The sequence below is a fragment of the Fulmarus glacialis genome, unplaced genomic scaffold, assembly GCF_000690835.1.
Source record: "Fulmarus glacialis isolate BGI_N327 unplaced genomic scaffold, ASM69083v1 scaffold28752, whole genome shotgun sequence".
Classification (NCBI taxonomy): Eukaryota; Metazoa; Chordata; class Aves; order Procellariiformes; family Procellariidae; genus Fulmarus; species Fulmarus glacialis.
Genome location: NW_009197632.1, coordinates 11,493 through 27,799, shown reverse-complemented (window position 1 = coordinate 27,799; position 16,307 = coordinate 11,493). Strand labels below are relative to the sequence as shown.

At 55.0% G+C, this 16,307-nt stretch overlaps 1 protein-coding gene across 1 annotated transcript; it reads right to left on the bottom strand.

The window, feature by feature from the left end:
- Nucleotides 1-158: 158 nt before the first annotated feature.
- On the bottom strand, nucleotides 159-15,282 carry RBPMS2 (RNA binding protein with multiple splicing 2; the record flags this gene model as incomplete). The annotated part of the gene is made up of 6 exons (XM_009572624.1): nucleotides 159-221; nucleotides 11,257-11,405; nucleotides 12,078-12,228; nucleotides 13,864-13,926; nucleotides 14,484-14,522; nucleotides 15,205-15,282. Coding segments are annotated over 6 exons (543 nt in total), but the record flags the coding sequence as incomplete, so codon positions are not given.
- Nucleotides 15,283-16,307: the final 1,025 nt, after the last annotated feature.

Sequence of the window (16,307 nt, the reverse complement as noted above, 5' to 3'; positions counted from 1 at the left end):
GGTGGGTTTGGCCCCGTCGCCCATCAGTGTAACCCAACCGCATCCTTGGGTGGATGCGGGGGGCTGAGCCTGAGCTCCCATCCCTCCTCCCCACAAGAGCCCAAGGAGAAGCAAGACAAGGACCCGGCTCCAAAAGTAATTAATTACTTACTAACAAACTAACAAAACTGACGAGACTTCCATCCTTGCTGGGTAGCTTCGGAGGGAGGATACCAGCGCATCTGGAAAAGAAAGCCACGCCAGAGGTCCGTGATCCATGATTATCTCAACCAGAGCCCAAACCTTCAGCTCCTTCAGGCCGCATACGAGGTACACTGAGTAGAGATGTCTCCAGCAGGGGAAAGGAGGCTCCAGGGTGAGCCCCAAATACTACTCAAGTAGCATCCCAATCTGGGGCTGCACCGTGCTGGCACTACCCGGCGTGCCAGCCCCACACTGGCCAGTTCTGGTGGCTCGTGCAAGGACAGGCTCAGGCTCACCAGGCACTGGGACCCAGCCAGGTCCTCCCTCAAGGAGCATGGCAGGATCCCACACATCTAAGAAGGAAGCTAGCACTCCACCTCAGGGCTTGCCTGAACATCTCAAAGTACTTTCTGCCTATTGGCATAACCAGAAGACAGCCCCCAAATTCACACCCATGCCTGGCCCCGGCTCACTACAACAAGCAGAACACCGCCGTTCAAGCTAGGAAAGCTCCTCACCACCAAGCTATCTACGAAGTTCACTACTGCAGAAGTGTGCGCAAGGAGGGGCTGTTTCCCCCCCAGCACGCTCCCACTCCCCCACACACCCCAAGTTTACATCTTTCCCCCCGTTCAGGCTCAGGCAGGACAGAGGAGGCTCACTTTGGGCATGCAGCACCCCAAGGTGGTGGCTGCTCTGCCCTCAGCCAGCAAAAGGAGGCATCTCAAGACCACACGTTTAAACCAGACAACCTCTATGTGACACGCACAGGGTAAGAACCGGCTCATCCATCACAGAAGAGACCCATGAAGTTCTCTAAGCCACACCCCAGCCATCAGAAGAGGCTCCAGGCAAACCACATCATGGGAAGAACTTGGTAGAGCTGCAAACCAGCAAAACTTGGAGGCTTCCCTGGCAGGTCATTGCTACCACATCTACTGCTCAGGCCTGCTCTTTGCTGAAGAACCGCTGGATGGGGACCCAACGAGCAGACGTGGCAACAGTGACTGAACAGACACTTTCCAGCCTGTCAGTAGATGCAGCAAGCTGGCCGCATCCAGTAGAATAGCATCAGACATCCAGATGCTCCTGTTTGGTCTGGAAGACCGGTACATCAGGCTGGGCTGAGTTAGCAGCTTCATGCCTGAGAGCAGTGGGAGACGAGTCTGTGCCACTTGACTGAGCACAGATCCAGCAGCAGGAGCAGCGAGCAGAGCTTAGTCCTGTTGCTGTTTGTAAAGGGAGCTGAAACACAGCGGCCATCCCCGCCCCCCGCCCCAGCTGGTGGGAGGGGAGCACAGCCTCAGTGCAGACAGGCATCAAGAGCAGCAGGTACGTTCAGGGCTCTGGGTACCAGCAGAACGATGGACTTTGCTTTAAGATGGGTAAAAAAGAGGCAGAAAACCCCCTAGAGCCCAGCGTGAACTGTTCCCCTTGCCAGACCATCCTGGCAAAGTTGTCCCCTTACCTGAACAAGCCTGGCTAGATGCTCCTCTCCCAAGCACATGCACCACTCCAGGGCCAGAGGGAAGAAACAGTATTCCCAGACCAGCTCGAATGCCCATGCATGGCACTCTCCCACGAAGAGGAACCCTTGGCCGACGTCAGGCAGACTTTCTCGAGGCAAGGTCCCAGCTCAGTTGGGCAAAGGAAGAACCGCAGCCACAGCCAAAGCATACAGTTTGGCAGAGGCTTTGGAGCTCATCTAAGCCCTACATGGCTGATGCACTACTGTCACACCAGCAAGGGCGATTCTGCCAGCCTCTTTCTAACAGGGCTCTTGCCAGAGTCAGGTCTCCCCTGCAGGCTGTAAGCATGCAAGAGACATCAAGAAAGCCACTGCAGGTTGAGATGACAGCCAGCAGTGCGAGGGAACAGGAGCTAGGTGTTTTCTAACTACCTAGCAGCCAGCGGGCTGCCCGACCGATGCACTGGATGGCACATGCAACACAAGTCTTGCTGCAAACTTATCCAGGAGTGGAGATGCAGACCTGTGTCCCCAATCCCAGCTGCATGAGACCTCCAGAAGCTGCACACAGGTCTTCAGAAGAGACAGAGCTGAAGACCAGGACACCCAGAGACTCAGTGACAGCCCTCGGATTACTCTCCAAGCTAGGCACATCTTCAATGGGTCCTTTCAAACCCTACTCCCTTTACCCCTGTAAGAAGCAGAAGTCTGACACCTGATGGAGGTGCAAAGCCAGAGGCTTTGCATTCATTCCTTTACAGAGGGACACACAGCAAGTGGCCAAGACCTTGACACTGCAGCCTCCTTACAGGAGCTGGAGGGGACAACAAGCACACACCTCCCAGAAAACACAGCTGCCTGCGATGGCCAAGTCCTCCCTCCACCATCACAAGGGCTGCGATGCCAGTAACTGAGGTCCTTGAGCTCATGCTTGGAGCTGTTCAAGTCCCTCCTCTTGTGACGCTTCCTACAGGGAGGAGGACTGCAAGTCTGCAGAGGCTCTGTCCTAGCAGGAGCCTCTCATCAGCTAGGTTAGATGTGCTGGATCCCAGGCTCATGTTCAGGCACCAGTTCCATGCTCGAGGCAGCTGCCCGTAGCCAGGCACACTGGGCCGGTCAGACTCCTTGCCAGGTACCTTCATGAGGCAAGTGGATGCTACCAACTCAGCTCCCAGCTGGCCCTGTAGTTTGCTCCATGACACAGCAGCCAGGGGCATCCCAGTCAGTCCAGCCTTAGGTGGAAGGAATTGAGGGCATGGAGATTACCAAGACCCACCTCCCCAGTGAGGGGTCCCATCTAGTGCCAGGACCAAAGCGCTACCTTGGTGCCACGCACACCAGGCCTTCACTTCTCCGCTAGCCTGCGAGAGACCCAGCTCAGCTGCACCCTTGCTCCCGAGCCTGGGGCTACCCCACTGCTCTGGGGCATGGTCATCTCCTTGCACTAACACAGGCCAGGAAAGCTCGCGGCCCGGTGCGGGCAGCGGCATCACTGACACCTTTTACGGGGCCACCACAGCAGCTGCCAGCGCAAGGACCGGGGTTACTTGCTCCCCCCCCAGCCCTGTCACCAGGAGGTGCTTGCTCAGCAGAGCCGCATCTCCTCAGCAGCCAGCGGTCCTCCTCCTCCCTGGCCAATGACTCCCACTCCAGCACCCTCCCCTCGACAGCTGGAAGTACTTTCCTCCTGCCCTGCAGCAACAGGAAACTCCCCCTGCCTTCACACGGCTGCGAGCGCTCAACCCCCGGCGCTGCCTCCATCCCACGCCGCGCTCGGCATGAGCGGCACGGCTTTACGTAAGCAGGCACAGCAGCTGCGCACATGCAAGACGGCCATCCCCCACCCCGCTCCCCAAGCCCGGTGGCTCTTCATACCCTCCTCAGGGGGTCTGAGACAGCTTCTGCCCCACGCGCACACCCCACCTCAAGCCTGGCCGCCGGCACCTCCAGTTTCAACAGAAATCTTGCTCTTTCTCCTAAAAAAAACGCACTGTTTGTAGCTCTGGCACTAACGAACCTCCACTTCTGATGGACCACCTCTCCTGGCCTTCTTTCTATAGGTCTCCGATGCTCGTACATGCAAACCCAACCAGCCTGACTTGTGGTGGCCCCACCTGCCAGTAGCACAGCCCTGCAGGGGGGCTCAGCCTGCAGGCTGGCAGGAGCTCCTGCAGATGCGATGATCCTGGGTACAAGCCAAGGCTCTGACATGCTGGCAGGGTGAGGGAATGACCTGCCAGGTCTTTCAGCCCTCAGAAAGATTAAGGGCTTGATGGGATGAGGCAGGAACACCCCCTCACTAGGAGAGATGTTTCTGAAACCAGCAGAAAGCACTGGAAGAACCAGATTGGAGGCAGCAGCTAGTCAAGAGGACATGTTCTTTAGGACAGCGGCACCTGCCAAGGCAGTTTTCTCTTCACATCCTTCAAAGTACCTCAGGCACCTTGCTTTTGCCAGGGAGTAGAGAGGCTCTGCAAACGGGGGGCTCCCGGAGCCATCTGGAAGAGGAGACCAGCACCACAAGAGACCGTGTAGGGTTGTCCCAAGAGGATTGCAACCCGGCAGGCCAAGGCAGAGCACTTCCCCGTAGGGAGCAAATTTCTCTGAGGGCTTTCAGAAGATCCATTATCTCTCAAAATACTACGTCTGTCAAGGAGGAAGCTGAGAAAGAGTGAATGGAGAAGTCCAACACTGGGCGAGGAAAGTAGAGCAAGGCAGGCTTTTACTGGAAGAGACGCAGTTGTTTCTGGAGCTGCATTAGCTCACAGTTGGAAAGGAGTCTGGCCACACCACTGCAAACATCTCCTGCTCGCCTGCCCGTAGGGACGAGGCAGACACCGCCAGCCGACTGCAGCCAGCCTCGTGCTGCCACGTTCAACATCTGTCCCAGAAAACAGCTGGAGAAGAGAAATTTGTGCCTCTGCCTGCCACTGTCCAGAGGCCAGGTGAAACATCCAGAAGTGAAGAGCCTCTCCCTTGCTGCAGCACAAGACCAGCGCTACCTAAAAATCACAAAGAAATGATAAATGGGCCAGATAAACACCCCATCAGCATTTCACTCTCCTTGTCAAGTCCTCCATTGTCTCTCCCAATTACCCTCAGAATTTAAATTTCTTATCTTGCCCACCATCCTTATGGAGAGCGATTCCTTCAGCACGAAAAAGAGAGGGGGGAAGGGAGGGCTGAATCCATCCTCGAGCCACCTTTAGCTTGGATGGCCTGCCTTTCCTCCGTAGTTACTTCTCGGTCTGCGTATCTTTGCTCTGCAGTCAGCCCCGGCATCTTGTGGAGCTCAGAGCTATCCCTACAATTGGAACGGACCCAGCCACCTCCCCAGGTACCAGAAAGGCCCCCTGTGCAGACAGGGATAAAGCACTCCGTTGTGCTCCTGGGAGCTGGTAGGACCCCAATCAGCATGTCCAAGAGCTGCATCTAGTTAGCAGCTGCTGATGTGCGGAGTGGCATCTTCAGTTGCACTGCTGAGACAGCCTCACCCCGGCAAGCCACGAGCACTTCACGGTCCCCGCCTCCCCCGGGCTGCAGGTCACCGGGTGCAAGCCTTGGGCAGACGACATTGATGGCCAGCAAGAGCTGCTCTGCTCCAGCTGGAAACACAGCTGATGGGAACATGACCCAGGGCAGGCAAGGACAGCCTGCAAAGGTGCACCCACAAGGCACTTAGCATCATCCATTAGTGCTCTCTGGACACACACTTCCAGCCTCAGCAGCAGGCACTTCACCCAAGCCACCCGCTTCCAGGGACCTTTAGGGGGCTGGGTTGAGGAGACGAGCATCCAAACGCTTGCATGCTGTGTAAGACCCAAGCAGCTCAGCCCACCACCAAGAAAACCTTGCGACAGTCGAATCAAGTACACACGTCTCCCCAGGCAGCTATGGTGAGGGAGAGCTGGAGGATCAGCACATCATCTCACACCATGTTGAGGAGCATGCAGAAGACGACAGGCACTGATCCGTCCTGTTGCTTAGGAGTGTTTTAACAGGCATCCATCCAATGCCTTGTACCCCTCTGGGCCTTGAGGGAGCTTATGCTACAGCTCATGGAGACATACCCATCTTGGAGACCACAGCAAACAAGTGTTTCTCCTTTTCCCAGAGTGGAAGCGAGTTGTGCTGCTTTCCTTTGAGTTGAAGTAGCCAGGAAGAGTCAGTGCTGGCCACAGGTCAGAAAGTCACTTCTGATGGCATCTCGGTCCAGTTCACTCATTAGGTATGATGTAGCGAGAATGGCTGCTCAGCAGGTACCTGGAGGAGCTAAGAGCATCTCCTGCCTGCTTTTCTCTGGCTAGGAGGAAACGGCTGGCTTGGGGACAGCTTGCTCAGGGCTGCTTGGCCATCGATGCCCGCCTTAAGTCACTGGAGTTTAGGAAGACACCATAACCATGAAGGTCTTGAAGAGTGCTTCACACCTCCGGGAAGCATGGAGATTGCCCAGAAAAAATGATCCTGTGAATTCCTACCCGATAGCCTCAACAAACAAGCAACAAGTTATTAGGCATAGAAAATTTGTCACTGTGTCCAGCTTCCCATCCCAGGGAGGGTCTATCAGAGCTTAGCTGCCACAACATGAAGTTCAGGACATTTTGCAGATGGGACCATGAAGTGAGTCCAGAGGTCAGTGGTGCACAAAGGCAGGATCCCCATTATCCAGCATGCCCATTATCCAGCAGACACACCATGGTGGCCATTGCTTGGTGCTCCAGGGCTCAGCCAGGCTGGTGGCACCCAGGTGGTCACACAGCAAACAGCAGCATCCCAACAGAAGGCAGTACTTGAAGAAGAGCACAGCACCTGAGGCCCACCCCAGCAGATCTTCCCCACACTCCCAGTTCTCTAGGATCAGCACCAGATCACAGCCACTGGGATCTGCCTCATGTCCATCCACAACAGCAGGCACTGCTCAGGAGATCCAGCTTGCTCTGAGCCAGCCCAGGCAGCAAACAAGAGGGAAAGGTTTTTTTGGAGCACTGACCTCTCCTTCCATCAATGGGCTCTGCCTCAACTCAGTGCTAGGAAGCCTCAGGGTCCTGCTGGGCTCTTGCCCCACGACATAGCCATGATCCAGGACTGCTCCTTCCACCCACCACTCGCTTAGACAGGTCCCAGCTTCAGAGGCCCACCTCCACCATCTCCTCAAAGCCTCCAGACAAGGCTGCCAGCAGCAGCAACATGGATGCTCTGAGGGCACCTTGGGCAGCCCACCCCCCAGCTTTCAGTCTATGACCTACTCTCTGCCTTGGAAGCATCTACCACAGACAGTCTCCTGGGCTTTGGGTACCCAACACATCAGCCTGGTCTCCCACAAGCACCATGTGGTAACCACCACTAGCCTCACCCGTGTTCTTATGAAAGAATCCTCCATCCAGCCCCTGCTTTCCAGGGCAAGTCCTGCCCATAGCAGAGTCCTGCCCTCAGGGGTGCTGCCACAGCTGGAAGCATCTCTTTGCAGAAGAGCTCCAGGAGCATTGACAGCCCCTGGTGTCTCCTACTGCCCACTCAGAATTTGGCTTAGAGGCACTCCAAAACAAGCAGTTTCACATCAGAGACGCAATGCAGCCCAACTCCATCACACAGGCAATAGATGAAACTGTTCACCAGGTCCAAGCAGAACAAGACAAGCTGTATCATTGTCTCTATGCTTGTGTCAAGCTCTCCCCATCTTCCCAAGAGACCAACTCTGCACATCTTCGCACCTCATGGTCCTCCAAGAGCAAAGGCAGACCTGGGTCCCCATCTGTGATGACTTCTTTCCCCAACATCACTACCACACAGAGGAAAAAAGTCTACTCCTCACTGCAACAAGTGAGCCAGGATTCGGTTCCTTCAGTTAGAGCTGACCACAGCAAGCATCCTCCCTGCCAACCAGTCCCAGTCCAGACCATCTTCCCTCTTCCCAAGCTCCCAGTTTCCTACGCCGCTCCCACCTCTCCCAGGCTGCCAATTCCCTTCGTTAACAGCTCACAAGACCTGTGTCCTGCCTGTGATTTCAGGTTGCAAGGGAGAACTTGCTCCGTTTCCAGTAACTGGAGAGGAAAGAGGTGAGATTAGACCCATGATTAAGGGCAGGGTCTGTCCCGGTATGCAATTCTGGAACAAAGTGACCGGCAAGTGCTGTTGTCTAACGTGCCCGCTAGAATTTAGTTGTGTGCTATCACTATCACGTCACTCACCTCCCCCACCGTGTGCCAGGAGTGAGTTCAAGGTGTATTTCTGGTTGCCCTCAAAGGGTCGTGGTTGGGGAGAAACCAGGTTTCTTTCACAGCGAGCGGCAGGGTTGTCTCTGCCCTGGCTCAACCGGGCTGCTCCCCTCCCACCGGCGGGACCTGGCTGAGCCTGGCTCAGCTGGGAGGAGTTGATGTAAGATGGTGCCATGCTGTGTGCGCCATGTCATGTGCTGCCAAGTTGGAGATGTGGGTTAGAAAGAAGGCCTGGTATCTCATTCCCCAGGCTCTGGTGGGTGGGTAGCGTGAGGCCCATGCACTGGGTTGCCAAGGAGATACGGGCTACAGAGATGGGCAGAAGCTTGCAAGTCCCATGGTGCACCTTCGAGGAGAGATGGTTACCTTACCAGTCTTTCCAGACGTGGCTGCCATCATGCTTAACACTTCTAGGAATGGAGCTGTAGTACAGCCACTCCACTAGCTGCAATAAGGCATCACTAGGGTGTCCCATCTCCAGGGACAGCTCTGAGCTTCAGGGCTAGCCTGCGCTGGCATCATGGCTGGAGTTCACTAGGGACATCAAAGGAGGGATTTGAGAGAGGGTGGGAGGGAGAGAAGGCAGATGGGACAATCTTAAAGTCAGTGGAGTCCCCACAGGTAGAGGCTCTTAGCGGTGCAGGGTCAGGCCACAGTCACATCTACAGCAGCCTGGTGCCTGCCAGGAGCATCACCGTGGCACAGCGGTGCCGGGAGCAGCAGCCATCAGTCTCGTCTGCGAGCAGCTTACCGACGGCTCCCAGTGCGCGAGCCGAGGCCAGGCCAGCCTCGTGCCATCTCCTGCCCCTCATCGCTCCTGCCAGCCCTCTGGGCAGCTCTTCGGGTTGCATATGTGCATTGCAGAGGGCAGCCACCTCCTCTCCCGCTCGCTACCAGACTTGAACACAGAGCTGCGAGAGGACGAGCACTTCAGCTTTAAATCTTTTGCGACAAGCTCTCAGTTTAGCTACAGCCTCCAACTTCATGCCTGCTTCAGGACTGATTGCTGTGGAGCTGCATGACCATCCCCATGAACTTCCTCCAGCCAAGACCAGTCTCAGGAGGAAGAACTGCAGCTGTCCTGGAGAACAACCCGTGTGCCCACCACCCCGCCAGCAAGGCGAACCAATCCCTACCAGTGCGAGCAGAGGGCTCAGCACACCAAGACTAAGGTTACAGCTTTTAGCCCGGTTTGTGAGCAAAAGTCATCTCACTGACTCACTCCACCCTGCCTCAGCTCTGCAAGGGAGAGGGCTCCAGCCTAGAGACCAGGCAGCTCAGAGCTGCCAGCCCGAGTAATGTTTAACTCCATAAAACTTTATTGGTAACATATACTGCGCCAGAATGTCTCCCTGCGAGGTCACCGCCGGCTCAAGCACAACGCAGCAAGGAGCTGCTGTAACTGCTTGGCCAGCCCAGCTGCTCTTCAGAAGAGACCTGGGTCCGGCCACAGCCATGGCCTGGAGGGGCTACACTGGCTCCCTAAGGCTTAGGGGCATGTCACCACTTACAGACCTCCTTGGGCAGGGAGTCCTACCTATGCAGGGAGCTCCCTGGAGCCTCAGGGTCATTCTTCAGGCCAGAAGACCTCTTTGAAAGCTAGTAGCTTGCCAACTGGAGGGCAGGAACTAAGACCCCAGAGGGAAAAGATGTGGCTGAAGGCCTCCTTGATACCCTCCACTTTAGGAGGGCAGAGTTTTTCTCCCCCACCATGCACCATAAATTTTTGGTGTCTAACCCTTACACTCAGGGTCCCCATACTGTCACTGATGATCATACTTGAAGGAACTGCAGTAATGGTTTCACCTCCCTCAACCACATCAGCCAGGCCAGAAGGGTTTTTTTCCTGGTCCTCCCTGCCAGGGGCAATTCAACCAGCAACAGCCCTTGGCTCCACCACCCTACACACATGGGGCAGGGAAAGGAAGACATCTGCTCTCCTGAGCATGCTCCTGTAGTTGTAATAACTTTTGGAGAACACCAGCAAGCACAACCCTCTGAAGGTCTCTGGAGGCCCTTGGAAGAACAAGCCAGTGCCTGGCCCTGCCCTGGGCCCCACGTACTTCTTGCCTACCCTGCAGGAGCTTCAGCCCGACCCTAGCTCACCAGTAGAAGGGCAAAAGCAGCAGAGGCCTGCAGGTGTGTGAGGGGCAGGACAGACAAGCCTACACAGGCCAGGAGCTTGCATCCCCTCCGCTGCCTCCATATTGCATTTGGGAAACAAGCTTGGGTTGAAACTGGGCAGTTACTGTCAAGATGCTTGTGGGAAGCAAGAGGATGCCAAAGGGCCAACTGAGCTGACCATCAGCCAGGTGGTCAAGGTGAGGGGACACAGCTCTTCTTCCTCTCAGTTTAAGCAGGGAAGAGTGGAGCTAAACACCCTGCTTGGCAGGGCAGAGAGCAGAGGTTAAGCCCTGATGCTCTGAGGTCTAAGCTTAGATCCCCACTGCCCTAGTCCCCCCTGGCGCTACTTCAGGAGCAGAGACCGACACAGGCAGAGCACAGCTGGCTGGTAACACCAAGCAGGGCAGGGACAGGGGCTCCAGGTTCTCCTGTCCAAGTGCTCCAAATCAAGCACCTTAACCTGGAATTAGGACACTACTTCTCTGTTTTGGCTTTCCCCTGGCATTTCCATGGTTTCAGGGACTCCATGCTCAGCAGGGGTGTTGGTCTCAGTACATTAAAGCATTCCAGTTTCAGACCACTACAGGCATCCCTACACCTCCAGCTGTCAGCAAGCATACCCTGGGACACCAGGCAGCTGGTTGCACCACCACCAGCATTTCCAGAGGCTCGTACACAGAGTGGCCCTCTCTAGCCTGCATCCAGGGTGGCCAACACCACTGTCCCATCAGAGTTCCTCGCTGTGGCAAGGCTCTGATCACTCATCTCCTGCAGGACATCCTCCTCCAGCTTCAAAAGTATTTGAGTCACTTGGCCCAAGGGGGTCCCAGCTGAGCCCCTCAGCTTCAGCACGGAGCTAAGCCTGTTGCCTTCACTGTGACTTCAAGGAGGATATTTCGTACCTATTTTACTTGCTGGCAGGCAGCGCTTCTTCCCAGCAGTCCCACAACATGGTTCTCCGGCCACGGGGACCAGAAAAGCCAGCCAGAAATTGAGCCCTGACTTTCTCGCAGGGAAGCAGGCTGGACCTGCAGGGTCAGAAGTCATCGTCCAGCTCTGACTGCTCTCGGCCACATAGACCTCTCCCCTGCGGTTTGCTCGGGGCTGGGGCCCCCCCATGCACTTCAGCCGGGAGGAGGCTTTGCCCAGGAGCCAAGGTGCGGAGGGCAGGGTCGAAGCGGCCAAGCAGAGACCCACGGGAGCGAGCACCGGGCAGGGGCGAGAGGAGAGCCCCGCTCCTGGCACGGGATGCGGGGAGCGACTCACCTGAGCGTGAAGAGCAGCAGCCGCAGCGGCGGCCGCCGGGTACGTGAAGGCGGCGTGGGGGATGGCAGGGGTTAGCTCCGTGGTGTACAGTGGGTAGGGAGCCCACGCTTCTGGGGACGCTGGAATAAGAGCTGCTCCAGTCAGGTCATCTAGACAGGAGGAGACAAGGTGACAGCGTCTCAGTAGCTGGCCCCAACAGCCTGCTTCAGGGACAGGCACTGGATTTCCAACCCCAAACTAAAGCTTTGCACTGCCATCTCAGTCAGGTATAAAATATAGCACCCTGCAGCACCTCTGTGACCGGCTGCTCCTCGGGCCTCCCAGCCTTGCCAACAGAGGCCAGGAACATGCTCCATCACTGCTCAGTGCCCCACACGGGCTTTGGGCAGGCTGGTTCACACACGCAGCACAGGGCTGGTGCCACAGGACGGCAGGACAGAAGACAGGGCTCTCAGCACCACGTTACAGGCTGCCCAACAAGCCTCAGCAGGGCTGCTCACCCCACCGGGCCACGCTGAGGGTGCATGGCACAGGACGCGTCCTTTCTGCTTCGCACCTAGGGATGGTTTAAAGGACTTATGGTATCACTTGAGCTTCCAAAACCGACTCTGCTCTCCCAACACTTCTAGTGTTGGCCAGAAGCCTTACCAGATGCCTGTTATTCTCCTGCAACCCTAACATGCTGGCCTTCCTGCACCAGGCAGATTTCAGCCAGAGCATACGTGGGTATGGTTTCCTTCCCACCCTGGCAGCGTTCCCAGGGTTGGGCATCTCCCAGGTTGGACCAGCCACGACCTCAAAGTCCCTTCCAGCATACTCACAGGGGTCCCGTGCAATGAAGTGTGCGCCCAAGGCAGGGTGGATATTGGTGGGGTTTGGCGTGGCCATCAGCTTGCTCTTGGCCATCTTTGTGTTGGCTTTAGCAAACTCTAACCGTAAGGTCTGGGGGTTCTCTGGGTCGAAGCGGATGCCCTGTCACAGAGGAAAGCACAGGAATCTCTTAGAGGTAAGGTTTCCAGTCCAAGCACAGGCTGTGTCTATTCATGGAGCAAAGCCCAACCGGGGAACCAAGGCCATCACGCTGCAGTCACATGCCCAGATTTTTGTCACCTCACTGCAGCACTCAAGCTCCCACGTGCCTGCATTTCTATGTTTAGCTGGCCTAGGACCTCTGCTTCCAACGTGAGGGACACAGTTTTGCTCCTTATGTGCAGTTCACCAACCAGCATAGCAGTGATGGCTACCAACACTGGTCAGGAAAAACCCGTCTGTTGGAGCTGGGATAACCCCATCTATACTGGAGCTCCTGTCTGTGGTGCTGCTACATCTACTGCCAGCCTGGGCAGAGACACTAGCACATGCCCCAATGCCCAAGGCAAGGTCTACAGCAGAGCAGAACCAGACCAGCATGTCTTGCTGCCTAGATCCCACTAAATTCTGCAGGCCCACATGGAACAGAGATTGTTTTGGGTGTGCCTGCCACGTTGACCATCCTCAAGTCTTTTTCTTGAGCTGCAACAGTTTGGAAATGCTGGGAATGTGCTAAAGAGCCCACACCAGACGGCTTTGGCCCTGCCTCATGCCCTGCCATGGAAACAGCAGCATGGGAAGGCTGGTTTCCTTCCTTTCTGCAGCAAGTACCTTCTGGCTGTAGAGGTCCTGGCAGGCCAGAGTCCAGGACAAGGACCTGCTCTGCTGAACTGCCACACACTTTTCATCAGGGCATTTGGTAAGTGAGGCTTTACAAGGCCTCTAGCACCAAGCAAGTCCTACGGCCACATGAGAGACCAGCGTTGCAATAAGCCTGCTTCACTACCCACGTACCCTGGTGAGCTCGACCTAGAGCCTCAAAAAGCTGATGCTAAACACACGTTGAGCTCCACATGCCTCATTAAAGCATTACAGGGTGTCAACCGGGTATCGCCCTATGCCTGTATATGCCTGGGAACCACCTATGCCCCCAACACCTCTTCTCATCTGTTTGCTAAGGGTTGGTTCCCCAGAGAAGACATGCCCGCTTCAGGTACTCCAAGCCAAGCTCGAGTCAAGCTAGGAGGGCCCCCACCTCGGTGCTCAGTGCAGACAGCAGGAGGAAAAGCTCCTCGAAGAGCAGCTCTTGGCCGCACGTCGACACACATAGGGAATCCACGCTCATTTGAATAAGGGGGTGACTCTCAGTCCACAACTCTCCCCCACAGAGCGGGGAGCACTTAATGGATAAGGAACAGGATTCACAGCCTGGATCCTGTTATCAGAGGCCAACTGTTGAGTGAGGAGTGCATGCCAACTCGAGAAAAGAAGTAGCTGTTCTTTCCCCACACCCTCAGAGGCCCTGGAGCAGTCTTCCAGTGGTCAGAAACTACACCTACACTAAGCACGGGACAGTTTGCATCCATTTACTCAGGCTGATGTCAACCTTAAGCAGCTCTCCTGCTTCCCTGGAGGGATGCTGCAGGACTATTTAGCTTCCATACTCAAGGGCACAGCTGAGACGTCCTGACCCTTCTTATGCTATGGACAAGCCGAGCATTACTCTAGCCCACAGCTCCAGGTCTAGCTACAGCAGGGGGTATGGCCCCCAGCCCTCCTGGCACATCGGGTACTCACATTCAAGGCGTTCTTTGCTGCTTCAGCACCAGCCCGGCTGTCAAAGGTCACAAAACCAACTGGCTAAAAGAAATAATGCCGATTTCAGTTTGGAAGCCTCTTTCAGCTCCTCAGACTACCCTGCCACCCCCTCTGCCCCAGACAGCTTACAGCAAGCAGAAGATGCCATCTAAAGCTGCAGAGGGCCTTCAAGCAGAGCTTGAAGGGTCTTGGGTCATCAGCCCAAGATTCCTGCTCTGTGCCTGCTCCCACCACACCAAAATGCTTTGGCATTCCTACACATGGGGGCACTGCTCATCTTGGGTACCCCTTGCCTACAAGGGGAACTACTGCCTTGATTACGATGGAACTGGGGAAGGTTTCCGGCAGCACAGGGTTTGAGGCTGAAGGTTTCACTCAGCCCATATGGCCCTGGGCAGCAACAGAAGATACGGAGCCATTCAGCACATAGTGAGAGTTTGGGGCCACCAGGGCAGTTGGGGTGAGCAGAACCCAGCTGTATACATGGTGCTGAACACAGATGATGCTTTACATAGTGAAATGGTATCTGTCCCCCCTCCCCTCCCGGCATGTCTGGTTTTCTAGCAAAAGCCAAAAATACCCAGGCTGGAAGGAGGTACCTGCTTTGAAGTTAGCTTGATCAGCGACCCTTCATAACCCTGCAGAAGGGAAGAAAGCAAGTCAGTGTCAGGTTCCTGAAGGAGCCAAGCTACAACCGAGACATGACGTGACAGCTCCAGGAGTTCCTGTAGCACCAAACCCTTCATAAGGCAGGGTTTGGAGCAGGAGCAGGTACATTAACACTTCTCTTCTTTCCCATTAAAAGAGAACACTGAGATTAGACTAAGGGCAGAGCAGGTATCTTAGCTAGTCCATTTTGCCCCTCTTGGAAGAAATCCCATTTTCTAGCTCTTCGTCAAGCTACTAAGATGAGCATCCTGCCTCAGAGAGCACAGAGCACCCTGTGCTGTAAGGGTGCAAACAAGGGAACCCCACCTCCCCCAAGGACAGCCTGTGTGGTGATCTAGTGAAGGATGGACAGTTAGGGGATCAGAACACATCCTCAGGGAAGGGCTGGTCCCGTTGGGCAGGAGGGCTGACCAAGCAGCCTTCATCGAGCTTGGAGACAGCATGATTTCAACAACAGGCTCCAGGGGAGGTTACCCAGCTGAGCGCAAGCCATGGGATACTATGCTGGTTTCATACCAGGTTCCCCAAGCTTTCACAGGCGGCCTACCTTCCCACTTCATCCTTGCTTCCCATCTGACAGAGATCTTGCTGCAAGGTTAGCCACAAGACAGCATCTTTCCCACCAAAGACCAAATTTGAAGATCTTCTTACCTTGAATGGTCGGAAGAGTAGGTAGAGCTCTCTGGGCTTGATATCCACAGGAAGGCCGCTGACAAACAGCGTCCGTACCTAGGAGAGAGGTCAACAAGGTCTACTGAAAAGAGATGCTTAGTACCAAAGCAGTAGTACAGAGCACAGTTCAGAAGCTAGATGCAATAACAGTAGGACACCTTGCACCAAAGGTGGCCTTGCAGGCACCAACCCTTCCCTACATTAGAGGAGCGTTGTCCAGGATAAAATATATCCAGCCCTTTCCTCCGTGCCACAAAGGATTTAGACTTTTAAAAAATTCAGTCTCTAGGAGAATAGTCTGGGTTGATTAGGGCATGGACACCAGCCCCACAGCCTGACTGGACCTTGATGACTAAAACTTGAGAAGACTGCTAGAGGACCATACACTGCCAAAAGCACTAACACAGAGTTTGACACATATCAAAGGTCCAGAAGAGACCAGTTGTCTCTCTCGCTCTTTCTACAGATCATACACTAGACCTCCTTTCCTTAGCCTATCCTGGCACTTTACTTCAGCCACTGCTTCAAAGACACCCCTCAGTTTTGAAAAATACCTCACTGCTCTACTCGCATGTTTTGACTTCTGCAGAACATCATTGGGAGGATGATTTTTGGGTCTGTCCCAGCAACTTCACCACACACATCAGACCCTTCAGAAGTTGCTCCCAAACCAGCTCTTACAGCGCTTGTTCTATTGTGCCCAGCCAAAAGCCAGCTGTGCTGCACCAAGTCCATGTAGGCTGCTGCTCTTTTCAAGTTGTAGAAGTCATGTACCAAGTCCAAATGTGCCTCAGCATGAATAAGCAAAAATACAGTACCAGAGGAAGATTTCAATAGATAGTGTGTTGAAATTATCTATAATAGTTCACATGAATAGCCAGGAAGAACAAACAGTGCTGAAGGCTCATGGCCTGGGAGAACTCTGCTCAAGTCAGACCATCATGGCCACCTTCTGCCTGCACTGGGAGACATTGGCCAGCAGCCTATTTCCATAGGAAGCAGCATGATGAAGCTGCCAAGACTTCTTGTAAATCAGCACAGAGCTGGAAAGGGAAGTTGTGCACAACAGAGGTCACCAAGAC